This window comes from Peromyscus leucopus, chromosome 6 (assembly GCF_004664715.2).
Source record: "Peromyscus leucopus breed LL Stock chromosome 6, UCI_PerLeu_2.1, whole genome shotgun sequence".
NCBI lineage: Eukaryota > Metazoa > Chordata > Mammalia > Rodentia > Cricetidae > Peromyscus > Peromyscus leucopus.
In genome coordinates this window covers 110,249,546-110,275,659 of record NC_051068.1, presented here as the reverse complement: position 1 = coordinate 110,275,659, position 26,114 = coordinate 110,249,546, and the positions used below count along the sequence as shown (strand labels likewise).

The window sequence follows — 26,114 nt, the reverse complement described above, 5'->3', positions numbered from 1 at the left end:
TGTGGCCAATTTGAGTTTGATCCCCAGACTTACGCAGGAGAGAACAGACTCCTGAGTTGTCCTGACTGCCACACATGTATGCATGTGTCTGCACACACAACACTAACAGGTGGAATTTTAAGTTATTCTAGTTTTATGTTACCTTTACAAAAGAATATTTAGCCATTCCTGTGATACCTCAGTAAAACCCCCCACTCTACCCCCTACAGACAAAGAGAAGCTTAAACCAGGATTCCTAAGTGTAGATAAGAACTTAGACCCCTTTTCCCCAGGTGGATGTATCTGCTACAGGGACTTTGGAAAACACAGTCAGGATATTCGACCAAAAGACTAAAAAGGGAGGCGGGTTAAAATAAATTATATGGTCTGTGCCTTTAAGAACTAGCCTCACAAAGAAAGGGGAGAGCTCCTTCCAACCTCCCTGCTGTGAGTGAGAGATTTGGAAGAGCCTCCCTGGAGGCTTGTAAACTTAGAAAACACCTTACTTTTGCATTCTGTACCTAAAGTCTCCAGTGGTGGCTTTGGGGACGTGATCTGGGCACAAGACCCTCACTCTATTGTCTCAAAAAGGGGGCCTTAGACAAAGATATCTCAATATAGATAGACCCAGGCCAGTTTCAAGTCCCCAGAAATGATGGCGCCAGCCCCAGGAACAAAAGAACAGAGTCAGGATGTCTGATGGTAACCAATTAACCACAAGATGCACCTCTCCGGAGAGGAGTTGTAAAACTCCTGACATGGCAAACAGATAAGCTAGAATAAGATAGAGTCCAGGCCCGGGAAAAACTGGACCAATCAAGGATGGACCCGTACTAACCCCCTCCCCTCTAAGAAATTTTATGGGTTTTGCCTATAAAAACTAACTTCCCCAAGAGAGAATAACTCTTCTCTGCCTCACTTGAGATGGCTTGAGATGAGTTCCCTGTCATGACTTGTAACAGATAAACCTTGCTTTTGCATTCTGGTACGCTCGTCCTTGGTGGTCTCTCTGGGGGTTATGATCTGGGCACAGCAATTCCCACCTCCTGATTTTACAAATGATCATGACTGTATCCACACATTCCCTGAGCAGAGACTCCCCTGCAGCACCCAGTTATAATCCAGGGACAGCACTGACACTGACTTCCCGGGAGGAGTGGGGGCCGTCCCCAGCGCAGACATTCCACGCCAACAGCGTGTCCACAGCTGTGCTCTGGAGACTGGCACACAGCAGTGCCTGTGTACTGAATCACCCGGCGACGGACTGATGAGCAGAGCCACTTGAAGGGCTGATCCACTCCTGGACCTCTCAGGCATACCAAGCAGATAGAACCTCTTTCCTGGTGATTCAGTCACGCTCCTGGATGAGGCTTTTTTGACAGTTTATACTAGGTAAAATAATCTCCAATACAATCCCTACAAGAAGCATTCACTGCTTATTCATGTGGCTGAAGGCCAGAATTAATTAAGTCCATTACAGTTTTGAAAGCCTGAAAAAAGAGGCCTATACAAAGCTCATTCTGTATTTTTAAAAATACTATTTTATTTATATTTGTGTATGAAAAAGTGGCTATACTGTCATTTTTATATACATACTGATAGTGGAGAAGAACTCAGTCACATGGCATTTCCAATGTACAGAGAACACAATCATTAAAGCACTGTTACAGAAAGAGAAGAGAAATCAGAAGCAGTGATTTTCGTTCTCACTGAAGAGCAGCACCCTCGAAGAAGAATCAAATCCATTAGTAATACTCATCTACACTGAGATCATGTACAGAGGAAAGTTAGTGATTGTACTTACTTTATTATTTTTACTAAGCCATTCATCTTCCTCACACTCAATGCAAAGAGATAAAATACAATCTTAAGAAAAGTATGTCCTCATTCTTCTTCTCAGTAGAAGGGTCTGTGTGGCGTGTGCAGAGGAGCACTGTACAGCAGGTGTGCGTGCTGGCTCAAGAGCGTCAATGTTCCTCCCTGATCCCCATGCACTGCAGAGAAGAGCACTCGTTAGCAGGCGTCCACACTAACTCCATGGGAGCTGCACTAGAATAAACCATTGTTGTGGCGTTCCCGGATCTCACTAAGTAAGAAAAGACTTTATACACATAAATATAACAATTGATCTGTCTATAAATTATAGCTGTAGGCTCTTCTTTAGTGTCAGGTGGAAAAGCGGCCCTTTGAATACATAGATACAAGTATTACTGTGGTCTAACGATTGCTGGACTGGTACAGTGTTTTTGCAATGAAGACAAGGAACACAAAAACCACTGTTAGATTAAGACACTTCCACAACTTTTATCAGTTCTTCAAACAACGGAGCCAGTTCCTTTTCGAGGCTGACAATGAGTCCTAAAAGAGATTTAAAAAATGAGATGTTAGAAAATGTTTCTTATGAACTCTGAGCTGAAATAAACCCTTTCTCCTCATGTTGTTTTTGTGGGGTATTTCACTACAGCCGACAGAAAAGAAACTATCTCTAAATCTCAATCATTCTCAACTTGTGTACAAGCATTTACAATCTTGAAACTGCAATTTAACTGATGGGTCTATAAAACTAAGTCATTGTTAGCATCCAAGATGTACTCTGTTTCTGTTCTGTAACCTTTCATTTTTGTAGGCTGTTTTAACGTGAGCAACAAATAGCACACAAAATGCAACACTGAACTGACTAGCCTCTATTGCAAAAAACCCAATCTCTTACGCCATCTCATCTGCATCTGAAAACGACCCTGTAAGATGGAAAAGGCCCCATTATGCGGGCGTGGGACTACGCGGAACTAGGAATCAAGTTTAAGGGAAAGTGACGGCAGGGCCGAACCACAAATGCAGGGTTTCTCACTATGTGGCTGTCATTCCGAGTCTACCATGCGGCATGTGCCACCGTGCCGGCTACAGCACAGTCCCATGAGGAAGTAAAATCTGCACCCGCAGGACTGCTAACATACCTGTGTTGGCATTACTGCTGGCTATGAAACTCACCACCAGAGGCAAACGATTGAACTGAACCACCTAAAAGGAAAATAAGATCTAAATAGTGTGTTGCATGGTGAAAACACAGTTAAGATTCAGTTGAAACATCAATTTAAACAGCTGATTATGAACTTTCAAGGCAAGTCTTTACCTGTCACAACAGAGGAACTGTGTTGAGGCATCAGAGCTGTGTAAGCTAACGGCACCATCTACTGGAGTTAAAAGTGATCTAACACACACTTCATAGGATAACAAGCTCTTTATTGTTAAAGTTTTAAGTATTTTTCCATAATAATCATTTCCTGATATGAAAACATCAAATAGACTAGTTTTAACATAAGTACTTTGAAGGCTAATTTTTTTTTAAAAATTCTATCTCCCTCATACTAAAATTTAGACTTGTACTAAAAACAGTTTATACAAAAGATATAAAAATGATAGGTGAAACTAGTAAGCATTTGGTAGCTATATACTGAATATACCAACCTGGTAGGTATTATAGTAACAGATGATACTTTTATTTTTTGAAAGTCCGAGTTTGCTGCCTTGGTCTGTTGCGAGGGCAAAAGTGGATAAGAAGCCAGGCCTCAGGGCATGCTCTGGAGCACTGTCGTTAGCCACTAGGGGATGAGTAATTAATAAAAATTATGCAGAGTATGGTGGGAAGAGTTTAACAGCAATTTTCAAAAAAGCTTAAACCCATAAAGCCTGGGCACAAAGGTACATTTATAGTGTTGAAAACCTTACTACTACTGCTACCTGGGTCTCATGAATTCAGGTGGGAAAAATTACTTAATCACAAGTTCAGTAATCATAATTCAGGGAAGATATGCTGACTTACATGCAATAAAGTGAATATTCTGAGAATATGCTAGACTAAAATGGAAAAATCTACAAAATTGTTCGCTCCCATAAAACCACCAAAAGCATGGTCTCTCATACAAGCTCACAGCTTTACAATTGGCTGCCTGCTTCATGTTCCTCTCACTCATTAAAGGTCGGACTAGTGTTAGCTGCACAAATTAAGTGTGTAGCTTCAGATTTCACAGAGCTCTGTGTAGGAACATTAGGGCTGGAGAATCCCCTGAGACCTCTTTATGGAGGTAAGAAAAAGCAGGTGACCTGCCCATCGCCACCCATGCTGTGCGGTAGGTGACAAGTCGACAATGGATTCTTATCATGTCCTGTCACCAACTGTCACCAACTCAATGTCCTCTCAAAGTCCTCTCTGTACTTGATTGTGTTAATGTATAAAATGGAAGAACTAACCAGGTGACTTCTAAAGCATGTTTTACTCTTTAATCTTTTAATCTTTAATCTGATATGTTTGTCCTCATGTGGAAAAGAAATTGTAAACCAAATGCATAAGATATTGTTTAATCTTTAATCTTTGGTATGTGAAACTAGCAACATCTACTTTGATCATGCCAGAAGATACAAAGAGTAAACAATCTGAGTTCACACTCACTTTGTTACAGCAAATGCATGTTAAAAAAAAAAAAAAAAGCTGACAATCAGTCAAAATCATGTTGGGTGGATATGATTAAAAAAAACCCAACACTTGTATGCATGCATCAAGTTCTCAAGAATTAATAAAGTAATTATGATACTAAAGCTTTTAAAAAATGTATCTCTAGTAAAGAAGCAAAAATCCACTTAAGATTAAAAAGCCATCAGGCTGAACTAGTGATGTGGTTCAGGGACTGACTGCCCGTCTGCTTGCACAACTCTCTTCCAGTACTGAAGATATATTTAATGGTTTGCATTATATCATAAGCATCTTCAATAAAAAACTGGGCCTATGGTAAATGCATGCAGCAATTTTAGATGTTAACATGGTCCAGCTGACGTGTAACTCACTACAGGTTCCATACCTAGTCTCCAACAGACAAAAGCATATACTTGCTCAAAAAACTAAGTCTTTCAAATTTATTGAGATAAGCTTTATATATTTTTAATTATTTAATAAAAACTTTTTTTGTCAAAAGTCAACACGCCATATGCATGAAGTTCTCAGTTTTACCTTTAATAACAGGCACCCCATCTCTATCTGATACAACGATCGCATGGAGCCCTTCAACGCTACAAGAAAACAGAGTTCAGTATTACAAAATCATTGCGATTTCTACAAATACGTACCTCAGACTCATGATAATTCTCAAGTGTGTGTGTGTGTGTGTGTGTGTGTGTGTGAGAAAGAGAGCCAGAGAGACACAGAGAAAGAGAGAGAGAGACACACACAGAGAAAATGACACAGTGTGCACGTGGAGGTAAGATGACAGCCCCAGGTCTCTTGTCCTCCATGGCACATGCCAGACTAGCTGGCCATGACCTTCCGGGGATTCTCCCATTTCTCTACAGGAACACTGACTTCAGGCAAGTTCTGAGGACCCAGACTTGGGTCTTTACACTTGCACATTAAGTCTTTACCCACTGAGCTGCATATTCTCATTGATTTTTTTTTATTTAAATTTCTGTGCCTACCCGTATATCTACCACACGCATGAAGGTTCCTTCCAAAGGCAGAAGAGAACATCAAATTCCCTGGAACTGGAGCTACAGGCAGTTGTGAGACACCAGTGAGGGTGTTGGGAACTGAACCGGACTCCATCCTCTGCAAGAGCAGCAAGTGCTCTTAATTACTGAACCATCTCTCCAGCCCCTCAAAGTTATAGTCTCAAGTGAAAAAGAAACTCGCTTTGCAAAATGTAACTGAAGCAACAAACTATGTAACACAATGTGTAAGCAAGCCTTGTGTGTGTTGTGTATTGCCTACACACAAGCATGTACACGTGTGCACTCATACCTGTGTCTGTTTGTAAGTACACAAATGCCTCTGTCAGCAGATGCTTCTAGCCGCAGAACTACATGACTGCCCGACAGGCAGAGGAAGCTTCTGAATCCTGAACTGTATGAACAGACTGTCTACTCAGAAAACATCAAATTCAAAGACAGATGCTCAGCGCTGGAGAAACGCTGCAGCGGTTGAGAACACTGGTTACTGTTCCAGAGGACCCACGTTCAATTCCCAGCACCCACACGGTAGCTCACAACAACTGTTTGGACCTCCTGTTCCAGGAGATCCGACACCCTCACACAGACACACATGCAGACAAAACACCAATGTTCATAAAATAGAAATAAATAAATTATTCTTCAAAGGACAGGTGCTTACTATGTTATTTAAAATGTTTGGAAAAATCTGAACACCACAGGTTTTTCTAATTTCCACAGTAATGAATTTCCACAATAGCTAATGCATGAAGAGAGGAGGTAAAAAAAGTAGGGTATTCTTCTTAATGGATTACAAATCCACAGAGACACAAGCCTAAGAATGTAGAACAGCTACATTCTTAAAGCACTCCTTTTTAGAAGTCCTTTTTAGAGGTCACAAACCGAGAAGTTCTTCTGCTTCTGCACACATCAGATCAAGAGTGATCTGAATAGATTTTAGTAAATAATTGTTGGGCCATCAACAGACACATTCATAAGAAGTAAATTTTATTAATGGGCAAAAATCTAAAGCTTACTAAAACAACTACCTTCTTTCTAAATATTCCATTAGTATTAAGGACAGAAGACTGGGGCCGATGGTGTGGCTGAGTGTTTGCAGAGCACACATAAAGCCCTGGACTCAGCTCCTTACAGTCCTCACCCCCCACCCCCACCCCCAGCAATCCTCCTACAAAAGGCACCAACCAGTTTTTCATATAATTATGAAACACTGGCTGTTTTTTGTTTGTTTGTTTGTTTTGTTTAGAGACAGGGTTTCTCTGTGTAGTTTCGGTGCATGTCCTGGATCTCGCTCTGTAGACCAGGCTGGCCTCTAATTCACAGAGATCCGCCTGCCTCCGCCCCCCAAGTGCTGGGATTAAAGGCGTGCACCATGGCCACCTGGCTGTCACTGGCTGTTTTAAAACATGGAAAGCCTGAGATGTGTGTGTGTGTGTGGGGGGGGGCAACTAGATTTTAAAATACAAACCCAAGAGCAAGATTTAACAGAGAATTAAAAACGTATTTTATTGATACCTGGAACTGGTCTGACTTTGTTGAGAAGTACAGAAATAAAGCAGTTAAAAATCATGAACCCAGGAAGCTGGAGAGATGGCTCAGTGGTTGAGAGGATTGGGTTTTAAAAAACTCAGGTTCAATTCCCAGCATTCACATGTCAGCTCACAACCATCTGTAACTCCAGTCCCAGGTGACCTGACATCCTCCCTGACCTCCAGACACCAGCCATGTATATGGTGCGCAGACATATATACACATAAAACATCCACACACATAAATACAATTTAAAAAGTAAACAAACACAACAAAAATGCATGAACCCCACCAAACCCACGCTTCTAGCAACAAATCCAAGTGTTCACAACCCTATTGTTTCCTTGTTCTTTCTGTTCGTTAAGGTATAATAAGCCTGTTTTCAAGAAATGATCTGCAAATATGAATCAAAGTGGACTCAGTCCTTCTGAAAAGGGTGCCATGAATCCCTTCCCTGCCACTGTGCTATGGCAGATACTCTTCTGCCCCGTTGGAAGTGCTGCAGATTGAACCCGGGGCCTTTTGAGTTCGAGACAAATATTCTATCACTGAGACACATTCCCAGCCCTTTACGATATTCTTAAATTGTATAAATCTCTTGTAAGAACCTTACCATATAGTGATTTCTGTTTAGTTAAAAGGTAAATTGTCAGAATTCAAAAAGAAAACAAACATTTACTTCCAACCATGAAAGCTGCTCAGCTAGGAAGCCAGGGTTCCCAGTGGAGGCGAACTTGCTGACATGAATAAGGAAAGCAGTTGGATGAAAACATCGCAACAAACACACCAAAGGGAAGCTCAGGGATTCCACAGCACGGGACACCCAAAGCGGGACAGATGGAGAGCTGATCTGAGGGGAGGCGCAGAACAGAAAAGATGCCTGTTCCTGGTCTGCAGGCAAATGAAAGAAAGACACCTTGAAACGACTCTTGATAAAAACACTCAAGGTTTCTTTCGCTTTTTAGCCGCCATTTCAATATTTTTATTTATTGTATGCATGCAAGCATGTGGTCAGAAGTCAATATGTAGGGGTTAGTTCTATACTTCAACTGTTCATGTCACAACACCCACATCAGGCTTTACAGCAAGCACCTTCACCTGCTGAGCCATCTAAGCATCCTTGTGGTTGAGACAATCTCAACTTCCGTCACCTTCCAAATGCAGGGATTACAGGCCTATCCACCACGACCAGCTCACTTTCACATTGATTTTAATGTTTTGGTACACTAAGCAAATACTAGTTAGTGAATTTGTCTGTGTACTGGTTAGTTTTTTGTCAAGGTAGTCATCTGGGAAGAGGGATGCTCAACTAAAAGCATGCCTCCTGCATTGGACTGGCCTGTAGGTTAAGTGCAGGGCATTTTCTTGATTGATGGCTGATGAGGGCGGTACCACCCCAGGGCAGGTGGTGCTGAGTTGTATAAAAAAGCAATCTGAGCAAGCCATGAATAAGGAGCATTCTTCCATGGCTTCTGCTTCAGTTCCTGCCCTGACTTTTCATGATGAACTATAATCTGTAAGATGAGATAAACCCTTCCTCCCCATGTTCCTCTTAGTGTTTCATCACAACAATTAAAGCAAATGAGGACAGTCCGTATTCCCAAAAACATTTGTAAGCAACAGTAAGAAAAGATTTAAAGTTTTGAAAAGTAATAAGGTCACAAAGCACCTATTATTTCCCGCACTGTTCACTGAAGTTCCCCTTCATGGCTTTAGCCTGTACCACTGTTTCTGCTGTCATGCATTAGTGTGCGAAGCTGTAAATGCCGTCATGCCCATTTGTGTGAAAAAGGACCTGCAGCTAGTCTCTGTAATTTGCCATTTTATTCAGAGGAAGAAAATTAAAATTAATTTAAAGATTTCCCACTTTAACATACCAACAGTATTTCCTTCATGAATACATAAGAAAAATACAATATATAAATCAAAACCAGAACACACTGCCATTAATTTGCAATGATTTGTAATCAGAGTAAAGCATAAGCTAATATGCGAACACATCAAAAACTCAAGAGTCCAAAGGAACGTTCATTTTTCCACCCTACAGAGATAACTGATATCCACACACACCCAACCACTCATACTTTAGATTGGGAGATAAGAAAAAGGGTTTCATAGAGTATTCTGCTAGACTATCTCAAAGATCGTTCAGTCCAACCTGACTGTTTTGTTCTGGAATGTGAAAACCAGGACTAAAGCCACTCTTTTCCCTCCTCCTGTCCCATCCTGGACGACCACAAACTGTGAGTTACTTGTTAACAGTTGTGAGTGCAGACAAAAGGGACGCTCGTCAACTTTTTTTTAAAACACTAAACTAAGGCGACTTTTAATGAGTTCAAGTGAGAAAGGCCTCTGGATTAGTAAACTACGTAAACAGAAGTGTGTCACCTTAACACCTAGGCCTTTGTACATCGGCACATCAAAAGCCCAGTGTGGAGACAGAGGCAGGCTGAGGTTTTAAGTATGAACCCTTGTCTGAGCCTAGTATTTTTGGACTATTGTGACTCAGCAACCAGGTCCTAATAATAACATTAAACATAATGGCAACTTCTTAATTTTTTTCTTAAATTTACCTAAGAACTTTAAACTATATTCCAATAAACAACTATCATAGTGTGTTTTAAAAAACTTGAAAGTGGCAAGAAACCTAAGTTCTGGCTCTAGCACTATTTCCTATTGAACAAGTCATGTGACAGCTCTAACTTTATGTTATCTATCCATAAACTCAAGTCACTACACATGATAGTTGGGGTTAGTTATGAATTTAAGTGTGGGAAATAACTACCATGACACATAAAATACTAATCTAAAAAGGTGAAACAGAATACTTTGTAAGATTAATGTTACAGGATGTATTCATTAACAAATTAGTATTTTCTTACCTTGGCAACTTTTTGTACAGGAATCGCTTTAGATCCTGAAAGAGAATAATTTTTTAAAAATCATATTATGATATACTTTTTTTAGCCCTGTCCACATCCCCCTTTAAAGAACGTGAAATCATTTTTAATTGGTGTTTCATCTTTTACTTGTATAACTTGGAAGAGGTTAACTAACCTTTTTTCTAGGCCTCAGTTTCATTATATGTATACAGGGATAATCACAGACCCTACATCATAAGAATGCTATAAAATTTTAGTAAGGTGTGTATGTTAGTGTACCTGGAGTAGGGAAACACAAATATATATTTGCTGTAAAACAAGATCACGTGTTTCATCATTTACATCCTGATAATACTGTATTCACTTGGGTACAGTCTATAAACTTCTTCCCATGTCCATACAGATTTTCCATGACTGTTTTTTAATGACCCAGACTAAGTTAGATAAACTACTCTAGTATTCTGTTTCTTGACCAAAGCTAATGACAATGTGATGTATTTAACATGGAACATAGTTCAGACTAAGAGAACAGAAGGTGATCTTGTCTCATTACAAACTCATCTGGAAACATTCACTGACAATTCAAGTATCAATTATGAGCTCCACCCTAAATGTGTGCTGTTTTGAACCTTCATCTCCAAACCTGAACGAGTATCTTATTCATGTCACCACGAACTTACTTGTGCTCCCGTCTTAAACACACACACAAAAACGGAACATAGGTTGCAAAAGGGGCACCCGTTAGAAATCCTTTTAGATTTCAACAATGAACTTAGAGACATCACGAGCACTTAGTGGGAAAGGAATCAGAGCACTGTCCTATGGAACAGGTACTGACAGGAAAGGCAGGAAATCATCCTTTAGAACTTCAAATGTTAACTACACGGAGTTCTTGTAGGATTCAATAGGATTGGGAGGTGGGACGAATACAGTTTTCTCAGTCTAAGGCACCTTAGTGGCCCACCACAACCATTCCTGATAGAAACTCAGGACCCCGCAAGTCCACTCTCCTATCAATCCCCTACAGCAGATCCGGGAAGAGGGGCGGGGCTAAGGACGAAACAAATTTCTACCTCTCACCACGCCTCATGCAAACCTCCCACATCCCCTTTCGATTGGGAAGGGGTGTCAACTCACATCCGCCATGATGAACCCCTTTCTCCCGCAGGATCAATCTCCACGCCTGGAAGAGAAACTTCGGTGACTCTCCAGCACCCCGGGCTTAGGGACCCTCCCCAGACCCAGCATCACAAGATCCACCCTCGCCCGAGGCCGGCGAGGCGCCGCAGTTCTGGGGCTCCGTCCAGGAGTCAGGGGGTCCTTCAACCCCGCCGGGTGGCCAGCCCCGACAGCCCCCCTCCGCCCACCCACCCTGTCCCCGCGCCGAGAGACGGGGCGACCTCTGCAGACCCACGCGCGCTCCAGCCTGGGGCGACCTGCCCGGGTGTCCCCGCAGCTCAGTCGCTTCTCGGAAGCCGCCTGTCAAGCCTCTGTCACATGACTCGTGACCTCCGCGGTGCTCCAGGAAGAACTTGCTACACCCTCCTCCGCTACCGACGATTCGGAAGTTCCGGGGAGGCCTGGCGGAAACTGCGCCTGCGCGCTGCGCCAAGAGCCGCGGGGCTTGCACCCGAGGTCACTGCGCCCTCGTTTCCACCCAACACACCTTCTGTGGAAGAGGTTCCTCTGCAGAGTATGCATACATAGCCTTTCCAGGCCAATTATCTTAAATCTTCCCTGATGAATGAAGACATTTGAGGAGCACGAACTGGATAGCCTACTTGTTAGAAGTCCCAGGTCCCTAGATGACCCCATTTTCATGACTCGCCGGTTTCCCGCGTGCTCTTCACTTGAGTTTTCACCTAGAGTCCATGCAGGAGCCGTGGGCGGTGGGCTCATGTTTGTCAAGTCTGTTTTAAACATGCACATACTGGGCTGCCTCTTTGGCTCTGAATCTGCATTGGTTGTGTCTTCTAAAAACGGTTTCTTTGGTCTGGTGTTTGTACATTCAAGAAAGCCTACAGTATGGGGAAGACTAAAATGCTAGCAAAAAGGAGGACTCTCCAATTGCTTCGGCCCAATGTTTCTCACTATTGACGCTTTGGTCATTCTTTGTGGTAAAGGACTGCACTAAGGTTAGCTTAATGGACTTCTGTAGAAACCCAGAGACAAATGGAAATCGCCTGGGATCAAAGTCACGACCCAGTGGCCGACTGCCTGATCTTCTCAGGAAATTTGAAGTTGATGGCTTTTGCTTCAGATTTTCTCTTACCTCGTGTATTCTTAACAGTAGTGTACCTTGAAAACAAGTAAGATGTATGGGAACACATACCTAACCTTCGTTTCCAGTCCCTAAAAGCAGGGGCGTGAACACTTAAAGACATAGTGGAAATGTTGTAAATGTATTATCTACAGTTGTGTGAGAGGATGGAACTGTTAACTACTCAGCTCAACAAATGACCCCCTCCTAGTCATTAGATTGTTACAAGTGACATGAGAAATTGAAAGGGACATTCTTAAAAGTCACTTCCCCTTTTCATTATTGAAATACGTCAATTAAAAATTATTATTATGAGATAGGGTCTCATTGTATATCTGGCTGGCATAGAATTTGCTATGTAGACCAAAATGGCCTCAACCTCACAGAAATCTACCTGCCTTTGTCCAGAGTGCTGGGTCTAAATAGAGGGCTGGTCAACACACCCAGCCCAATTTCATACCTGTGGGATACTGCATAACAGGATTCAGGTTCCCAATCTCTCTGGTCTCCTGATTCTTCAAGTGATGGCATTTTTATTTTTATTATAATATTATTATTTTGCAGTTTTACTCATTCCACAATGAATTTGTTCTGAACCTACACTTTTCAAATGTTCTGTCTTCATTTTCTCTTGCTTACTGAAAGCTGAAACTCTTCTTTCCTGTCTCACTCTCTGCTCCAACTCAGAAGCTCTCAAAACGCCCATGAGCCTGCTTCTCCTTCTCGTTGCACTGGAATCATGACTCTCAGTCCGCAGTCATATTTGTTGACCTCTTCTTTGCACCCTGTTTTCTCTAACAATGACTTTTGCACGTTCATCTTTCAGTTCTTGATTGAAGCCCTTACTTCTGTTCAATGAGACTAAATCAATATCCATCTGCATTAATCAGTTTATTACCAGTCTAGTAGTCAACTTAGCTTTGACTCAGCATTAGAAGTTTCTTTCCGTGACTGACTGGCTCCATTACTTGGTGTCGGCACATCAAGATGTGGGCATGCTGGGGGACAAGTGATCAAGGCCTTCATGTATAAACCATTGGGAGAGACTGAAGACCCAAGCTACACCACTACTCACTTAATAATAGCAAACAAAACTGCTAAAAGCATACACATTACCAGCTGCTCAACAAGTTGCTAGGAATATATTGATGCAGCCTTCAAATAGAAACTCTAAAAACCCAAATCTGACACTTGATTCCCTCCTTAAAAACCTAAGTTTTTTGACAACTGACTTGAGGTGCAATACCATCGCCATGATTTCTATATCGTCTTCTGAAGATTAGGACCCTATTTTAAGTCTTTCAAATACTTGGGAATTCTTATACTAAATCATCACACAAGTTTATTTTTATTTTTCATAAGGTTTTAATGCTTTTATTCTTTGAGAATGTCATACAATGTAATTTGATAACGTTCACCCCCGATTCCTCTCTCGAACGCCTCGTAGGTCCACCCCCATATCTGTACCCTCCAAACTTTGTGTCCTCCCCCATCCCCCAATAATCCATCAAGTGCAGTTTGCGCTGCTCCTGTACTCCTGGGCCTGTGGGACTGGTCAATAGAGCGTGGTCAACCTACCAGGGACCACTGCTAAAGAAAACGGGCACTCCCCCTCTCAGAAGCCATCAACTGCCCATAGCTCCTGAGTTATGGGTAGGGCCCATGAACCCCTCCCCATTCTAGAACTCCCTGCTAGAATGTTGACTGGCTCGATCGCGCGCAAGCAGCTTCAGCGGCTGCGAATCCTAACATTTTCATGATAACATCAGTTGGCTCACACGGCATGTTTTTCTCTAGTATTTCACCTCACTCTTTTTTCATCTTTTGGGTTTTAACCTAAGTTTACTTTCTCAGTGAAATCTTCCTGGACCTTTCCAGAATAGTTTAGGTATTCTAGATAAATGTTCTCATTGTACTTTGTGATCCTCTCACATGTATCAAAATGAAAACTAGATTTATTTCCTTGACAATAATATTTTCTTGATTAAATTGACACTGAGCTTTTTCTTGATCAGTGACTAATTCTCAAATCTCTTAGCTCACTATCTGTGACATGGCAGGGATTCATACATTTACTGAATGGTTAAATGAATGAAAGAATGAGCCATATAAGGAGTATAAAATATGCCAGGCATGGTGGCACATGCCTTTGATCCCAGCACTTGGGAGGCAGAGGAATGTGGATCTCTGTGAGTGTGAGGCCAGATTGGTCTACATAGTGAGTTCCAGGATGGCAAGAGCTACAGAGTAAGACTGTCTCAAAAAAACAAAAGGATAAAATATAATGAAGACAAGCCTTTTATGGTGAGAACATCCCTTTTTATTAATATGTTGAGATAAATTACAGAGACTGAAAGACAAAAATTCATAAATCATTCATTACAACATTCATTAAAAATCAAAAGCAGCTTAAGAGTTCTCACAGGAAATCTTATATAAGTCTGATATAACATTAAATTTTTACAAATCAGACCTTTTACTTTTAAACCTAATTATGTGATCTTGAATGCACTATGAAGATCTCCTTTACCAATAGCACTTCATTTTACTAACACAAGGCTTCCATTAAAATGTCACCAGACCTGAAAATCTGTATCACACCTTGGAAATTACCTGCAGCTTTAAAAACAAACAAACTAAAACTTTGAATGGAAAGTCTCACACAGCAATCTAAAGACCAAAAACAAGGCAGAAATGACTCACATTTGAATATAAATAAACTATAAACTCCAGTTGTTTCTTCCTTACTGTTGTCTCCCAACTCAGAAACAATTCATTTTGAAGGTAATGATTAAAATGCTATAGTGTCACTCAAAAGTCCTTCCGATGTTAACGGTGCCATTGAAAGGCTAAGTAGAATCTTGGGATGAAACCAGCAAGACTTGCCGGCATTTCCAGCAGGTGTCTATTGCCTTTATACAGTTACTAAATATCTCAGCAACCAGTCACCCCAAGTTTTAATAACTTATTAAACCAGGACACTTCAAGAACCACTTCTGGATTACCAGACTCGGAAAGATACAATTTTACTTGACACACGGGCCTTGTAATAGGAAATCTGCATTAAAACGTGGAAATCAACTGAAAGATTTCACACCAATGCAATTCTACTGACTAATGGTCAAACTTTGAAACAAGAGTACCTACTGCTAATGGAAGCCCTGCTCTGTGCAAACAGTATGGTATTTATTAAACAATCACATATCTGAGGTATTAGCTGGAAAATATATACATTTATATATATATATATATACACTTATACATGGACACATCCACAGAATATTCACAAAACTATTGGCCCCTACACCAGCAGAAGATCAAATTAATTGAAAAAGAATCACATAATAGGAAAAAGTTACATGGGGGCATTTACAAAAATGTCGTCACATAATCCTTAATATAAGGAGCACTTTTGAGTAACTGCTCTGAGGAAGAAATGTTGCCATCGGTATGAAAGTGTCTGTGTTAGAGGATTGAAATTGAAATGGGAACCTGGATTCAGGACTGTGAAGCCTGCCAGATTATTAAAGGTTGCGCAAGAATTGCTTGAATAACCTGGTTCTATCTGCTTTTGTTTTCGTTTTTTATTGCAGTTGAGACAGTCTTACAAGGTATCCAGGCTAGCCTCAAATCTATAATCCCCCTGCCTCACTTGGTCTCCTAAGTGTTGGGACAACATGTGTGAGCTACCATGCCTGACTTCTGTTTGTAATGGAAAAGTGGATTTTAGAAAAAAACAAAACATGGAGGTTATTGTCAGGCTATTCTTTTATTTTCATTGGTTTACAGAGAATTTTAAGGATTTTATCGACTCTGATATGGCTACTAAACAAGGATTTTTAGCTATCTCATGATCAAAATTCATTTTCATAATTATTCTATACAGATAATAAAAAATTTTATGGGTTTCTTTTCAGTTTGCCTCACTCAATAAACAGATGGCTAGCAAGACATTCAGGACTAAGCTCGAGCATCACGTGGAGAAGCTAAGCAGAGACACTCATTCCTCCTTAAACTATTTGGTCCTTGGTTACAACACCTGTCAGATTGAAAAGATGGTCATGTGGCCCTCTGGCTCACCAATCAATAGTTTACTGCTTTAAAAAGTGGGAGTTTTTAAAATTAAGTATTTCAGAACGCAGCAACAACTGTACCATGTGCTAAATAGCTTCATTTCCAATATTACTAATAAAGATAAGGAGAGTAAAAACTCATTTTATTTTACATATCAGTGTAAAAGTTTAAACAGCAAGAAAAATTAAGCATAAAAGTGCATTTGAAGTTAAGGGCTAGCACTCCACATTCCTGTTCTTGGAAACACCTGAGCTGACACAAAACAGAGTACTTACACACACTGGTGCGTGTGCGCATGCACGCGCGTGTACACACACACACACACACACACACACACACACACACACACCCTTTATACTGTAAGGACCTTGATTTTCCTTACTGATTATTTGAAAATCATAAATAAGCATGTAGTGGTTATGAAATGATTATGCACTCAAATGCAATCAGGTCTCAAAATATTGTTTTCACTTATTAGATGGAAAACTTGAAATTTCTCTGTGTTCCATTAACCTATTTGATTAAAAAAAAAATTCTAAGATTTCAGGATGACTAAATAACTAATGTCAGTGTATTCAGGAAGAAGAGACTCAAAAGGAGGAAAAGTGCTGTTTTCTTTCCTCCCAAAGTGTGTGTGTGTGTGTGTGTGTGCGCATGTGCTTCTCTGTGTCTAAAGGGATAAAACGTCAATTACTAATAAATATAACTACTGTTCCCAAACTTCCAAAAACTTATTTAGAAACCTAATTAGTATGCAAAGGTAAAGAGCTGCTGGGTGAAGATGAAAGTGATCAATGAAAGTAAGAAACTTCATGTAGCTATAAGACAGGAAAATACTGGGATTTGCATCATAAGAGTAGGTAGCAAACACAAAAATCTTTCAGTTCAAGTCATCCAAATACACATGAAATTAAATTCAAAGCCACTAACTAGTTCTTTCCACAATACAGGCATCATTAAGAATTCAGTCTTTACTTACATACTTTATACATAGCTTAAGATACCTGGCACTCAGCCAACCATGCCCACAGCTACTTCCAAGTTTTGTTTAATCTAACCCATAAATGTCATAAATGTGATGGGATGCAGCAACAAACCTGAAACAATACTGTCCAAAGCCATGTGCAACTCTATGCTGTGTTAGTTTCTCTCAGTCTGATAACCTCACCTATCTTCTCCATCCTGTAACGGTGGGATTTACGTAGGTTTGGCTCATGTAACTATCGATCATATTAATGTAAATTTCCTAATAAAACTGGAAAAATAGCTTAAAAACTTTCACTCCAGTTTCTACAAATTTCTTGATAGATGTGAGCTTTCAAAGTTAATTAGAATGCTACAGTGATTTTAAGTGATTTATTCTACAGGCTCAAGAAAATAACTTAAAATTCTATGATGTATGCTCATTCTGCAGCAATGCACTAACAGCGGAACAATACAGAGATTCACATGGCCCCTGTGCAAGGATGACACGAAATTCATGAAGTTTCTATATTTTTTAATCCAATAAGAGGCAACTAGCAACTAAAAATAGGCACAGTGAACTATTCTAAAGAAAAAGTGGGAAATAAGACCAGTGAACATCAAGACCAGCAAATGTAAAACCATGAGGATCACAGACCACGTGAAAGTGGAGACAGACCTTTGCAATTGCAGATTTCCGTTCAAATAAAAAGATGACAAACTGGTTGTTATGTTTTGTGCCCGTAGGTGAGTGCTACAGCCGGCTTTTGTCAGAGAAACTTATTTTTGGGATGGGCAGAAGTGACTTTGGAGCTCATAATGGTCACAGTAATGGGAAGACATGACCACTGAGGCTGAGTGGGACAGCGAGCGACATTACTCACTCTGAGGCGCAGAGAACAGCACAGACCAGGGGTGGAAATGATGCAAGAAGTGGTGAAGTTGGGAACACTGCTTTCTGGCCATGACAGTCATCACACTGTGATTCTGCACATGGTCTCTATAAGGTTGGGCCCATCCAAATCACAAGGCTGCACCCCACCGTGAGCATCTCTAGGCAGTTAGTGGTTGATGAGGGAGGGAGACATTTTCTTCAGGGTTGCAGGACTGGTAATGTGCCTGTGTTCCTGTCAATAACTCTTCACCTATGCCCTACATTCAACCGTAAGGAAAACTTTTTGGGTCGTCGTCGTAATCATCATCATCATCACCACCAACCCAAAAAGACTGAAGGGAAGAGGATCAGTGGAGTAGGAGGGAACAAGAGAGGGTCACAGGAGGTGAAGATGATGGACTGGATTATACACGTGTGTATGAAAATGTCACAATGAAACCCATTGTCATATGTAATTAATATGTGCTAATAAAACAGTTTTTGAAAAAAGAAGGGAGAAAGTGAAAAAAATTCAACATAGTTACCAGGGATAAAGAGCTATATAACAAAGAGGTGAAGTCTCTCTGAAGACACTACCTATGGAATGAAGATATAAAACAGAATGTGAGGGCTGGCGAGACGGCTCAGCAGTAGAGTACTTCCCGAACAAGTCTGAAGACTCCAGTTCAATGCACAGAACTGAACAAGGTATAAAAGGAAAACTAACTCCTACAAGTTGTTCTCTAACCTCTACATGTGCGCCTTGGCACACGTACACACACACACACACACACACACACACACACACACACACACTATAAATATAAGAATAAATAAAATGTATAATAAAACAATTTCAAACAGTTGCAAGAATCACAGGAATGACCAGAGGCTGAGTCACTTACAGAGCCTGGAGTTGACTGTTCTAAGCTAAAGGCCGTGCTAACAGGGCAAGGGGGAATGCTGAGCAGACTGGGCTGATCGGTGCAAATCTGGCTGGAGATGAGAGGGAACAACTAAGGAAAGTTACTGAGTTGAAACGGTGTGATAACATGTCATTCTTTAGATAAAATACAGAAAAAAAAGAAGACTTAAAACAGTGCATTGGATTTATAACACTCTTAGAAGAGCAGAGGACTTACATGAACAAGAAACTTAAAAATGTAGTTGTCACAGTTTAAAAACTAGAGATTTGAAACGGATATTTCAATGTCTATGTTTAATTAAACAGGAGATTCATGATCTTCATGGGAAATGAAAAAGTATGTTTCCTCTGAATGAAAATACACGTTATAGCTGGGTGGTGGTGCACATGCACACCTTTAATCCCAGCACTCAGGAATCAGAGACAGACAGATCTCTGTGAGTTCGAGGCCAGCCTAGTCTACAGAGCAGGCAGGGTAACACAGAGAAACTCTCTTAAAAAAAAAAACAAAAAAAAAAACAAACAAAAAAACCAAAAAACAAAAAACAAACAAAAAACCCACCCCACTTTACTACCAGGTGTGGGAGCATATGCCATTAATCCCAGCATGGGTAGGGTGGGGTGCAGGCCAATCTCTGCGTTCCAGGCCAGCCTGGTCTATACTGAGTTCCAGCCAGCCAGGGCTACACAGTGAGACTCAAAATAAAAAAAGAAAGTGACCCAATGAGCAAGCACTAAAGCATCACTAAAGCGGCATGGCGGCCTCCTTGAGGACCAGAGGACTCTGGGAAGAGACACACTAAGACTCATCATCTTGTACCAGAGAACAAGATCCGCGGTGACGGAAATGCAGAGAACTTAAAGGGGTAATAATGGTTCGGTGCGATTCAGAAATGTGCAACTGAACGCTGAAATGACAGCTGGAGAAGATTGTAATGAGAGAGAAGTAGAAATACAAACAACTATGTAGAGGCGTGCAACCTTAGACAAGCATTCACATGAACGAAACAGCACTAATTCAGGCTAACTGTCAGACAGGAAGGTTGCTGAAGGAAGCAGCTCAGAACTCGGAAGGCTGTGGGAACGAGGCCCAGAGTGCCCTGGGATTGTGAGGGTGACACTGGTGTGAAACTCAACCCCAGGTTTGTTCCAAGTAAAGAGCAGTGATTCCTATACCAAGCCCTCCGCCTTCGTGGGAGCATGCAGAAGAATCCAAGCAAGAGGCAACTAAAACTGACCAACACAGACACAAGAGGTAGAAGCAGTCACCGCGGAGCGTGGTCCTTTGAAGTTATTCCTCAGAATCTAGGAAAGTCAAGGTTCTCTCTAGAGAGTAACAAAATATGTTTAGACAGCGAGGAAAGGGTTTTTACTGAAGATGACTAGATATGCAGCATGTTAATAGTTTCACATTAAATGTATTATGTGAAAACTTTAAAATGAACCTTTCCTTTCTCTGTAGCACTCCTATTTTTAAAGGTCGTGTTTCTAGACATGGTTGGGTTGTCCAGACTCCTAAAACAATGTGTGTAATTTAACCCACTATTATAATCAGGTATTTCTACTGAAGAATCTGACAACAGAATACAAGAGACCATTTTAAAGAAAATTCAACAGAGGACATAAATGAGCAATATTTAGAAAAGAATCCTTAAGCAAAAGCACAAAGCCACTCTACCTAACAGTCTCGTTCTTGAGCAAGGGATGGGGGGGCGACAACGAACTACGAGAATGTAAATGTAATTTGCAATTCTTTAACTGTATGTAGCAAAACCAGTAAGCCATGACTACCACTGAGACACCCAAGACCAGAGATCAACTCAAACCCAGTAAGCACCAAAGCTTCAAACCCCAGCTCTGTTTTCCCGCCATATGTCACAGATTTTGTTAGGAGGAGGAGTTCATTCTAAAGAGCTGATGAGTTGCCTGGTGGTCAGTGGAGCTTACTCAGAATGCCGATGCCGACTTTGTCAATCACTGCTCTAGCTGCTGCTCAGGGCTGTGTGTGGCCCAACAGATAATGCTCCATCAAGTAAGCCAGCCACATTTGTAAAGGCACGAAGCTGGGTATTAGTGGTCATTGTGTTCTTATTACTTATTTGTAGAAGAATTCATTTGCTTTGAGGTCCTGCTTCAGTCATCTCCATGAAACTGAATTTCCACGGGAAGAAAGTTCATCTTTTGCTTCATAAACTTCAGTAGCCTTGAAAGACACATTAATGAACATTTGGGGCTAACTTTTAATTACCGAAATTGTAAATGGAAAAATTGCAACTTACCATTGAAAACTCATTTAGCATAATATTTATCGTCATATTTTCTTTAAAATCTATCTTATAGCATTTTGTTCCTATGTATGGCTTAGCAATTCATAAGACTAAAGAGCATACTGATAGTATACACCAGATCATTTATCTCATTACAGATTCTGGAATACAAGAACAATATTAAAAATGCCAATTCCTTCTACACTGATATCAGATTTTACATAAAGTTTTGTTTTTCCTTTTTGAAAAAAATTCATTGTTTCAACTCCACATACCCAGTCACCTAATGGGAAATGTGGCTGTGTCATAGACATTTATTCCATCAGTCTAAACGAAGTGTCTCATGGAGCTAAACACTAAAATAATTTAAATAAAAGGCAAGCGCTCCTATATACACAAAATCATTCTAAAAATATTTACATGGCAAAGGAATAATGGAGAATCACTAAAACTGGCAATTGCTACAGGTGTGACAATCCTCTCCAGACATCATAAGGAATCATGTAAGATTTTAAAGTGAAAGTAATTGCGGAAGCATACTAAAATATTTAGTTTTCAGTTCTTACTATTGAAATGAGCCAGTAGATCATTAACAGTCCGAAATTTCAGAAATCAACTACTCAGCTTAGTCTTTAATCAAATCCTCTTCGGCTTCACGGCGACATGAAATTTACAGAAAAGACAGAGTACATGGGAAGGAGCGGCGGGACCCCGCTCATCCCCCCTTGTAGAGACTGGTCAGTCGCTCAAGTTCCTTGCAGTTGTCCATGCTTAGAGCATCCGCCTTCCTCCGCAGCCGCTCGTCACGGTACACCTTTGCTGCATACTGCATATCTGTTTCTGTACACAAAAGGTTCGCTAGTTAATAACAAGTGACATCACCTCAGCTGCTTCAATTTAAAAACCACTTTTGAGAAGTTTATATCTATACATAAATATTTTTCTGAACTGACAAGAAAGAAAGAAAGAAAGAAAGAAAGAAAGAAAGAAAGAAAGAAAGAAAGAAAGAGAAAGAAAGAAAGAATAATTCCTATAAACCATTTCACTTGGACTTTTTCTTTTAAAAATTTTTTTTGGACAGGGTCTTCTACACAGACCTGGCTTCCCTACAGCTCACTATGTAGACCAAGCTGGCCTTGAACTCGAAGATCCTCCTGCCTTTGCCTCTGAGTGCTATGATTAAAGGCGTGCGCCACCACACCCATCAGGCTTTTTCTTTATGTAACTTCACTTTGAGCTTAGCTCACAGAACCAGCACCAACAAGAAATAAGGTTGGAGCCGCCCTCTCCTCCCAGAGCCCTTCCCCTTCACCCCTGCGCCAGCGGCTAAGGCACTGCTCCGGAATAACCCCTCAGCCTTTTCTAAAACATCTCCTGAAAGCCAGGACTGCACCAGGCTCCGTCGGTTGTGGTTTGTGATAATTCCAACAGTTGAGAGTACAACTTAAGTCGGTGGTGGTGGTGGTGGTGGTGGTGGTGGTGGTGGTGGAACATGCCTTTAATCCTAGCACTCAGGAGGCAGAGGCAGATAGACCTCTGAGTTTGAGGCCAGCTTGGTCCATAGATGAAGAGCTGCCAGGGCTACACAGAGAAACTGTGTCTCACCTCCCCCCAAAAGAACACAATTAAAGCAAACTCCTCCTCCCCCTCTTCTGCCGCCGCCACCGCTTTCTTTTTCTTCATGAGAATAGGTTTCATTACATAGCCCCAGCTGGCCTCAAACTTGTGGTTCTTCTGCATCAGCACCCTAAGTGCCAGCATTGTGTGTGCTTTCACACATGGGGAAATACTGGAACATACAGCATTCCTCCACATATATGCAAATACTGCCTCCACACAACCTGAAAAAATAACCATAATTCTGCTAGATGATAAGACCCTACAGCTGAACATATTACATGGTTTGGTCATAGGTGAATCAAACTATAATTGAGCTGGAAGCCTCCTCCTTCCCAGATACCTTTCATAATGACAAAAGGAGCTATACAAGCTGATGGAGAATTATTAGGAACAGTCTTATTCAGCTGTAGATGCTGGGTACTGCTCCGCTAATCCACTAGGCAGTATGTGCTCATCATACAATAGTGCCATGGTTGTTACGGGGTAACTAACCACTTTCTGATTGGAGTTGAGGTCTACTCCACAGGAAAGAATTCACATCTGGAATGTAAACCTGGTAAAAAAAAACCTGTGGCTGCGAGATCATAGGCCCAACTGGAGAAGCTATGCTGTTGTTTTGCTAAATGGATACAACAAACTTGTCTTTAAACACTTGTTTACACCCAGTGACTAACATGCCATCAACTTTGAAAAGAAAGCTCCTACTTGCAATGGGTGGTGGTTACTATGGACTCATAAATGATCAAAATAGTGAGCCTAAGTGACTGCTGAAGACTTAGCCCACCACAGGGCATTTCTATCATCCTCTCTGAAGCTCAGGGAGAATAGAAGGAATGAAGAGCTAGAAAGGTTGGAGGGCTGTGGAACAATGTCACCAGGCATGATATCACTGATGCTCTCATGAACTCACAGTAGCTGTTGTCTCCGAGATCTGCACAACATTGGGTCCATCAGTATTTTTGCATGGAGGGAGAGGGAAGCCCCACCCCTCTCTGAGGAGCTATACCCAGTTAACAGTTGGTAGGGGGAGAGCATCATAAGACCCTACCCCTCCAGGAGGGGCTATTTGCAGTTAATGGTTGCTGAGGGAGAATAAGATTCTCTTCAGTGGTGTTACAGAACCACTGCTAAGATGTCCAAGTTTCTGTAAATACCCACACACGAGAGAGAGAGAGAGAGAGAGAGAGAGAGAGAGAGAGAGAGAGAGAGAGAGAGAGAGAGAGAGAGAGGAACACAGGAGGATTAACTGGGAAGAAAAGAGGGAGGGATCAGCAGGAGTGTGAGGAGAACAAGGTTGGTAATGGGAGGTGAATATGATCAAAATACTTTATATACATGCATTAAATGTCACAGTGAGACCCAGTATTATACATAATTAATATATGCTGTGGTGGTTTGAATGAAAATGGCCCCCAAAGGCTCACAAGGAGTGGCACAATTAGGAGGTGTGGCCTTGCTGGTGGAGGTGTGGCCTTGTTGGGGAAGTGTGTCACTGGAGGTGGCCTTTGAGGTTTCAAGTGTTCAAGCCAGGCCCAGTGTCACTCTCTCTTCCTACTGCCTGCCAATTTGGATGTAGAACTCTCAGCTACCTCTCCAGCACCATGTCTGCCTGCATGCCACCATGCTTACTGCCAAGGTGATAATGCACTAAACCTCTGAACCTGTTGCCAGCCCCAATTAAATGTTTTCTTTATAGGAGTTGCTATGGTCATGATGTCTCTTAACAGCAATAGAAACCCTAACTAAGACATATGCTAACAAAAATAAACCATAACTAAATACTAAATAAGACTTAACACTGACTGGTACAAGTTACTATGTTAAATGCTTACTGAATAATATGTTATGATGATAAGGCAACTAGTTTAGCAAGTAACTTGGTCCTCTAGATAATGTGTGATTGGAAGAAGCATAGTGTAAGGCTATCTACTCAACAACAAAAAAACACAGTAAGACAAGAACCATTTAGTAAGTTCTTACACTGTGCCAATTTTTATGTTTTGCTGCATGTATAAAAATCATTACAATCAACCCACAATAGACATGTTAGATTGATGCTAGGTTCCAGATGCTAAGATACAAGGATGTTTAAGTCTCTTACACAAAACATCTGTGTTTGCATACCCTACACATATGCTCCTGTGTCTGTTGCCTCCATCTTACTAAGGTTGCCTAATTCGGTGGAGATGTCATGCAAACAGTTGTTACAGTGGATGGCTTCGAGAACAATGACAAGAAACACTGGCACACGTCCAGGACAGATGCAGCTGCTCTTTTTCTGCACAGTTTTGATTGACAACTGACTGAATCCATGGGTGAGGGCTGACTGCTCAGTCATGTACTGGGTTCCAATTATAAACCAGGGAATTTCCCTTCTTAAGTAGCAAAATCTACAACAATAATTCCAAAGACTCTAAAACATTTTCTAAACTGTTAAGAATATTTGATAGACTTACTTTGCTGCCTTTCTTTCCAACAGTTATTTCGAATATTAGTCACATAATCCTCTTCCACACTCTTTTCTACCTTCTGTAATAGTGTTCCTTTATATTCGCTTTTAAAGTCCTTACTGACGTAATAAACGACGCCCAAGTTTTCTGTCTGCATTTTAATAGTTTGTCCTGATCCACTGCAAAAGAGATACATAATCATTCTTTTAATTAAGGCTACATCCTAATATGCAAATCAAGAAGCAAAAATAAAAGTAATTTAAAGTTAACATCAGCATTAGTTACATTCGTGAAAACTGCTTCAAACCACTTTTCAAAAACAGAGTACACTGTTTTTGGTGAAGCTTCCTTCATCTTCCCATCACTTAATTAAGTCATTGCCCACCTTTTGACAGGAGCCTAAGACCAATTATTTCCCCTTTCCCTTTTTGTCTTTCATATCAATGAATTAACTACAATAAATTCAAATTCAAACATAGCACTTTTGTCCTTACTCATAGTGGACTACTTATGTTAACTATTTTTAAAATTAGAGATTTTCTTGTAAAAGAGTTGGCACTTAAAAGCATCAAAGGACCCTTCAAGGGAAGAAAAGAAACAGCAACAACTAAATTTTGTAAAATTTCACTTAGCTACTTACGATCTGGGATATAAAGAGTAAGGAGGGTTCGAGACCATCAACTGGCTTAACAAGGACACGAGGATCAATACAATAATGGGCATCAGCTGGATAAACACAGAAAACCCTCCCTATAAAGAGATGAGAGAACAACAGTGTCGCATGACTGTCAGAATCC

General features: G+C 40.9%; 2 protein-coding genes and 1 pseudogene across 6 annotated transcripts in view; 1 reads left to right on the top strand and 2 right to left on the bottom strand.

The window, feature by feature from the left end:
• Positions 1-1,611: 1,611 nt before the first annotated feature.
• Positions 1,612-11,412, bottom strand: Lamtor3 (late endosomal/lysosomal adaptor, MAPK and MTOR activator 3). 5 transcript variants are annotated; one of them, XM_028857593.2, is made up of 7 exons: positions 11,321-11,412; positions 11,022-11,067; positions 9,885-9,919; positions 4,982-5,040; positions 3,445-3,578; positions 2,934-2,997; positions 1,612-2,337 (listed from the first exon to the last, which is right to left on the bottom strand). In XM_028857593.2, the coding sequence occupies exons 2-7, from the start codon at positions 11,028-11,030 to the stop codon at positions 2,264-2,266; spliced, it is 375 nt and encodes a 124-aa protein (XP_028713426.1). In that variant the 5' UTR covers positions 11,031-11,067; positions 11,321-11,412; the 3' UTR covers positions 1,612-2,263. The 5 variants fall into 5 exon arrangements, with proteins under 5 accessions (XP_028713426.1, XP_028713406.1, XP_028713388.1 ...); XM_028857573.2 differs by having other exon boundaries at positions 11,299-11,390; XM_028857555.2 differs by having other exon boundaries at positions 11,285-11,388.
• Positions 11,413-17,618: 6,206 nt separating this feature from the next.
• Positions 17,619-17,718, top strand: LOC114683602 (annotated as a pseudogene).
• A 3,002-nt stretch (positions 17,719-20,720) lies between these two features.
• Positions 20,721-26,114, bottom strand: part of Dnajb14 (DnaJ heat shock protein family (Hsp40) member B14) — a 42,443-nt gene continuing 37,049 nt past the window's right edge. The window contains 3 exon segments of the mRNA XM_028857542.2: positions 20,721-22,087; positions 25,324-25,496; positions 25,958-26,067. Of these exon segments, the coding sequence (XP_028713375.1) occupies positions 21,963-22,087; positions 25,324-25,496; positions 25,958-26,067 (408 nt within the window). The 3' untranslated portion in view covers positions 20,721-21,962.

Bases quoted from the DNA above. Each gene is read 5' to 3' on its own strand.
- Lamtor3 (XM_028857593.2), bottom strand. The intron at 2,998-3,444 runs GTTGGTATATTC...TTTTCCTTTTAG, and splicing joins GTTACTATAATACCTACCAG to GTGGTTCAGTTCAATCGTTT. The intron at 2,338-2,933 runs GTATGTTAGCAG...AATCTCTTTTAG, and splicing joins CAGCAGTAATGCCAACACAG to GACTCATTGTCAGCCTCGAA.